This window comes from Bison bison, unplaced genomic scaffold, assembly GCF_000754665.1.
Source record: "Bison bison bison isolate TAMUID 2011002044 unplaced genomic scaffold, Bison_UMD1.0 scf7180017864489, whole genome shotgun sequence".
Lineage (NCBI taxonomy): Eukaryota > Metazoa > Chordata > Mammalia > Artiodactyla > Bovidae > Bison > Bison bison.
Window position 1 is genome coordinate 4043555 of NW_011495048.1, and position 5893 is coordinate 4049447.

Genomic DNA, 5893 nt, shown 5'->3' on the forward strand with positions numbered 1-5893 from the left:
TGGCATCTGGTCCCATCACTTCATGGCAAATAGATGGGGAAACAATGGAAACAGTGTCAGACTTTATTTTTTGGGGGCTCCAAAATCACTACAAATGGTGACTGTAGCCATGAAATTAAAAGACACTTACTCCTTGGAAGGAAAGTCATGACTTACCTCGATAGCATATTCAAAAGGAGAGACATTACTTTGCCAACAAAGGTCTATCTAGTCAAGGCTGTATTTTTTCCAGTGGTCATGTATGGATGTGAGAGTTGGACTGTGAAGAAAGCTGAGTGCCGAAGAGTTGTTGCTTTTTAAGTGTGGTGTTGGAGAATACTCTTGAGAGTCCCTTGGACTGCAAGGAGATCCAACCAGTCCATCCTAAAGGAGATCAGTCCTGGGTGTTCATTGAAGGAGTGAGGCTGAAGCTGAAGCTCCAATACTTTGGCCACCTCATGCAAAGAGTTGACTCAATGGAAAATACCCTGATGCTGGGAGGGATTGTGGCCAGGAGGAGAAGGGGATGGCAGAGGATAAGATGGCTGGATGGCATCACTGACTAGATAGACATGAGTTTGGGTAAACTTCGGGAATTGGTGATGGACATGGATGCATGGCATGCTGCAGTTCGTGGGGTTGCAAAGAGTCAGACATGACTGAGTGACTGAACTGAACTGATTATGTTTCTCACTAATACTTTAGAAAGTACAGTTCTAAACATCATCACATACCTTAAGACTGGTTTCCTCATACCATCAGAAACCTGTCTTGGGGGAATGTGTGAGCAGTACTGTGAATGGAAGAGCAATGTCTTTATGTGCCTACAGCCCACGTACTACAGAAGTAATGGTGATGTACTTAACCACAAATACACAAATATATATATATATATGGTTATATCCCCAGGAACCTGGGTGAAATGAGGCAGAGACTGACCAAGAATTCTTGACCACCCACTTCATCTTTCTCAATTTGTCTATGAGAATGAGGCAGAGAAGACAGGCAATTGAAAACTAATATTTTTATTGTGAACTTTGCAAAGTCAGGTTACGGAACACACAGAAGAGACTGAATTGAGTCTGGGGAGGAGGGAAGGTCAGAATGAAGTGGTTGGGTTGGGGCTGTGAGAAGAATATCCCCTTCCATAGTGGGTCTGAATCCCTAGTTCCAAGTCCATGATGAGTTGCACACCAGTTGCACACCAGTCAGGCTGCTGACTTCTCATCTGATCTAGTCTGTGAACTTGCAGACGTAGGGTAAGTTCAAATTGCAGTTATGATCTCTCCACTTGAGATATCCTGGAGAGACAGAAGATCTCAAGTCAACGGGGCTGGTGGAGCTTGAGAACCCAGTGGAGAGGAATCCCAGATTCTGGTTTAGGCTTCAAAGGCCCTCCCTCATCTTCACCAGTGTCCAACTCCATGGGAAGAGGATAGAAAGTAAGAAGAGATGAGAAGGAATGGGAGAAGACAAGCCAATATTATAGTTCCAGCCCAGGAGGATTCCCTGAAGATCAGACCCAGAAATGGCAGGTGAGGGGATGGAAAAGGCTGGACAAAAATGACCTTCTATGTCTCTTACCTGAGCTTCTTGAGAGACTCCCACAGTAGCCAGGGCTTGAGATGGCAGCAGGATCTGTCTCCCAGGCAACGTAATTGAGCACGTCATTGCTACTCCATTCCCATCCACCAGCATTGGCCTCAGAGCCCTGTGGAGTAGAGGACGGAATTGGGTGAGACAGAAACGCCTTTAGAATTCTCCTGGTCTGATGCTGTCTGTTGGAATGATTGATTCCCCTCCCCAGCATCACTGAATTAGCTCTGCTGTTCAAGATGAGTCCCCACAGCTCTCCTCTGGGAAACTCTCCCTAACTCTATTGGCTAATTTCATAGTCAATAATCACAAAGACCAATTAAATGTCTCAGAGGAACATGGCCCTATCTGAACTATACTTGGGGTGCACTTATATTTACCCTCTGAATCTCCAATATAGTGTCTGTTTTATAAAAGGGAAAACTGCATCAATCCTAAATGTTCATTGACATGATAAGCACAACATATGCAGACTCAGGGAAGCACAATGAACTGAATTACAAGGTATGCTGTGTAAACTGTGTAAAAGCTTGACAAAAGGCAGATTAACTTTAGCTGGGGACTAGGACCTGCCCAGGACTAAAGGCTCTCACTTTCCCTAGTTATCCTGTGAACTCCAGGGATCTCTCAGGTATTTTCTGGGCTGGCAAAAGGGGACAAAGAAGGACCTGGGTGGCCATAACACCTTTGGAAGTAACAGATTAGAGAGATGTAAGTGTACCTCTGTGGGGTCATGGAGCCCAATCCAGATGTCTGATTGGGTGTTCAAGTTGTTCCTAACCAAGGAGGCCACGAAGGATTCCTCAGCCCCACTGAGCACAGACACAAGATGTCCCGAGGGCCTCTTCTGGCAGGCAATCTGTGTGGGGAAGGGAAATACACAGGAGGAGCTTGACACACCACTAGGGGAAGGGAAGGGCCATTGCAGGTGAGAAGGGGTATGTTTACCAAACATGAATTCATCATACTCATCCTCAGGAAACTCTTGAGAATGGAGACCCCCTGGTCCCCAAACCCAGTCTCTGATTTACTTCTGCTTATCTCCCCTAACTGCAGATCCCACCACTCACATCTGCATCCATCCAGGTTTTGGGTGTTTTAAACAAGGCATAGCAGTGAGACCTATAGGCCATGGAACCTGAGGGACAGCTGATCCTTGCAGATGGCAGTTCCTTTTGGGAATTTTCCCCTGGAGAGGAAGAAATAAGGGAGAGGGTTGGGGTGAAATGGAGAGAGGGGATTGGAAGGGGAAGGTGACCTTGGGGAATATTTATGAGGCCAGGGCTTGGGGCGGTGATACCAAACTTCTGACTGCCTCTCACCATTGCCAACACTCCAGGATTTTTTAAAAATCATGAACTAGACCTACTAACTGGATGATGATCTCTCTTCTTTTTATTCATTGTCTTTATTCAAAAGTCCAGTCCTTCTCCTCTGAGTTGATAGATTCTCCAATCATTTTCCTTCTACTCATCTCTTTAATGACACTCTATACTTTCCTCCTTCATCTATGTACATAAATTACTGAGAAAATAGAAATCACCTCATTCCATTGTTACTGAACCACTGGAGTGCTTCCCACCACTGGTTACCTGAAGAAAGGAGTGATGACTCAGGAATTCCATGCAATTATGTATGTGGGGATATTCCATTACCAGGGGAGGCACAGGAGCTTTCCTCTTTGTCTTGGCCTTGAGCAGACACTGGGAACCCAGAGCTAGAGGCAGAGAAATCTCACCTTGGATCTGAGACAGGAGCATCAGGCAGGAGAGCAGCATCCAGGACAGTCTGGGGAGGCCCAGGGAAGGCAGCATTGTGTCTGTGAGGTGTGGAGGCAGCTAGAGAACTAAGGGAGGGTGGTCAGAGAGAGGATGTGAGAGATCCCCTGTTGTACCTCTTGTCTTTTCCTTCATCTAGTCCCCTAGGAATAAATCCATCTTGGTAGCATCCCTCCCCTTCCATGGTGCTGGAAAAAATTAGAAAATCTACACATCCTAGTGTACCTGAGGTCTCCCAAGTCTGGCTTCCCCTGGTCTCAGAGCTCCCACATTCTCTGAGGACAAGGATCCTTGTACATCCTCCCTGAAATGTGCAAGGTGAAACCCCTGTCATGGGTCTCATCTAGTCTCGGCTCCCACTTACCTCTCTTGCAGGGATCTGCACTGGCTTGTCAGGGCAGAAAAGATTGGGCTTTTATAAGAAGATTTGAGGGAGGGGCACTGAAATGAATAATGGGAAAAAGGAGCCAGGACAGGGGTCCGGGGGACGTGTCTGGCTTTGATTTGTGATTTCCACCACAGGCAAGAGATCCTTACAAAGGCTGGGAATTGCCACAGCTGTTGCTTCTTTTTCTTCATCTGACCAGTAATTTCCCAGAAACAGGTGATGTTTGTCCTTTTTTCATCCTTGCCCAGTTATCTTGGTTGGAAAAACTTACAGGAATGAAGGAAACCTGGTGGCATGAATTCTGATGTTTAATAGTTTAGAAAGTATGTGACATTGGAGAGTTCAATCTGCCAAGAACTGACTCTTGTTAGCATATATATGAGTTTCATTAATCCTTGTCTTTTAAGATTTAAAAAAAAATTATTAAGTAAAAGTTGGGAGAGTATAACTTTGAAAAAAATTATTTGAACTAATGAGTCTTTGTGTGGATCACAACAAACTGGAAAATTCTTAAAGAGATGGGAGTACCAGACCACCTTATCTGTCTCCCAAGAAACTTATATGCAGGTCAAGAAGCAACAGTTAGAACCCCACATGGAGCAATGGACTGATTCAAAATTGGGAAAGGAGTATGTTAAGACTGTATGTTGTCACCCTGCTTATTTAACTTCTATGTAGAGTAAGTCCATCATGTGAAATGCCAGACTGGATGAATCACAAGCTGGAATCAAGATTGCCAGGAGAAATACCAATAACCTCAGATATGCAGATAATACCACTCTAATGGCAGAAAGTGAAGAGGAACTAAACATCTTCTTGATGAACATAAAAGAGGAGAGTGCAAAAGCTGACTTAAAGACAATGTTCAGAAAACAAATATGATGGCATCTGGTCCCATTGCTTCATGGCAAATACTTGGGGGAAAGAATGGAAACAGTGGCAGAGTTTATTTTCTTGGGCTCCGAAGTCACTGAGGACAATGATTACAGCCATAAAATTAAAATATGGTTTCTCCTTAAAATGAAAGTTATGACAAACCTAGACAGTATGTTAAAAAGAAGAGACATAACTTTGCTGACAAAAGTCTGTCCATCTAGTCAAAGCTATGGTTTTTCCAGTAGTCACGTATGGAGTGTGAGAGTTGGACCATAAAGAAGGCTGAGTGCTAAAGAAATGATGCTTTCAAACTGTGGTGCTGGAGAGGACTCTTGAGAGTCCCTTGAACAGTAAGGAGATCAAACAAGTCAATCCTAAAGGAAATCAACCCCGAATATTCACTGGAAGGACTGATACTGAAGCTGAAGCTCCAGTCCTTTGGCCAACAGATGCAAAGAGCCAACTCACTAGAAAGACTGATGTTGGGAAAGATGGAGGGCAGGGGGAGAGGGGACGACAGAGGATGAGATGGTTGTATGGCATCACCGACTCAATGCACATGAGTTTGAGGAATCTCAGGGAGATAGTGAAAGACAGGGAAGCCTGGCGTGCTATAGACCATGGGTTTGCAAGGAGTTGGACATGACTTAGTGACTTACAAACAACAACAACAGGGGAATTTAGTAAGCATGAAGACTGTGAACTCAATACAGAAATTCTCGTAGAATTGTCATATTCCAACAAAGGTAATTTTAAGCAAGTTACTATTTTAAATAGGAAGAAAAATATAAAATATATAAGAATATATCAGATAATGGTAGTCAAGATCTCGTAACAAGTTTTTCAAGCTATAAAGAAGATCTAAATACATGCTGAAATTAATCATGTTTAGAAAGAAAGTTTCGATACCTTCAGGATGTATTTTGTTCCTGTATTGATTAATGGGAGGGCAATTGGAATACTAACAGAATTTTTCTGGTAATCTGATAAACTGAATATTCATAGGAAAAATAAGAATAGTTAACACATTTCTGAAGAAAAACAATGAAGAATTTTATTTGGCCATGATTCAAAACTTCTTATTATAAAGGAGTACAACTACAGGGAGAGCAAACTTGAGTAGTGTAATGAAAGAGAGAGCCCAGAAATATTCTTATTATATGTGGAAACGGGAAATCTGGAGGATCATTGCTGATTAGAAAGTATAAGCTGAAGGATTTGGTTTTAGTGGTTAGCCATATTGACAAAAATAAATCAGAATCATACCCCTTAAAAT

At 43.2% G+C, this 5893-nt stretch overlaps 1 protein-coding gene across 1 annotated transcript; it reads right to left on the reverse strand.

The window, feature by feature from the left end:
- Positions 1-988: 988 nt before the first annotated feature.
- On the reverse strand, positions 989-3751 carry LOC105005315 (lithostathine). The gene is made up of 6 exons (XM_010863264.1): positions 3718-3751; positions 3314-3421; positions 2646-2764; positions 2297-2434; positions 1564-1690; positions 989-1280 (listed from the first exon to the last, which is right to left on the reverse strand). Exons 2-6 carry the CDS (start codon positions 3387-3389, stop codon positions 1213-1215), a joined length of 528 nt encoding a protein of 175 aa, XP_010861566.1. The 5' UTR covers positions 3390-3421; positions 3718-3751; the 3' UTR covers positions 989-1212.
- Positions 3752-5893: the final 2142 nt, after the last annotated feature.

Excerpts from the sequence above, each read along its gene's own strand:
- LOC105005315 (XM_010863264.1), bottom strand. The coding sequence starts at position 3,389 with ATGCTGCCTTCCCTGGGCCTCCCCAGACTGTCCTGGATGCTGCTCTCC. Across the intron at positions 2,435-2,645 it reads AAACCTGGATGGATGCAGAT|ATTGCCTGCCAGAAGAGGCC; the intron begins GTGAGTGGTGGG and ends TTCCCCACACAG. Across the intron at positions 1,691-2,296 it reads GGCTCCATGACCCCACAGAG|GGCTCTGAGGCCAATGCTGG; the intron begins GTACACTTACAT and ends TCTACTCCACAG.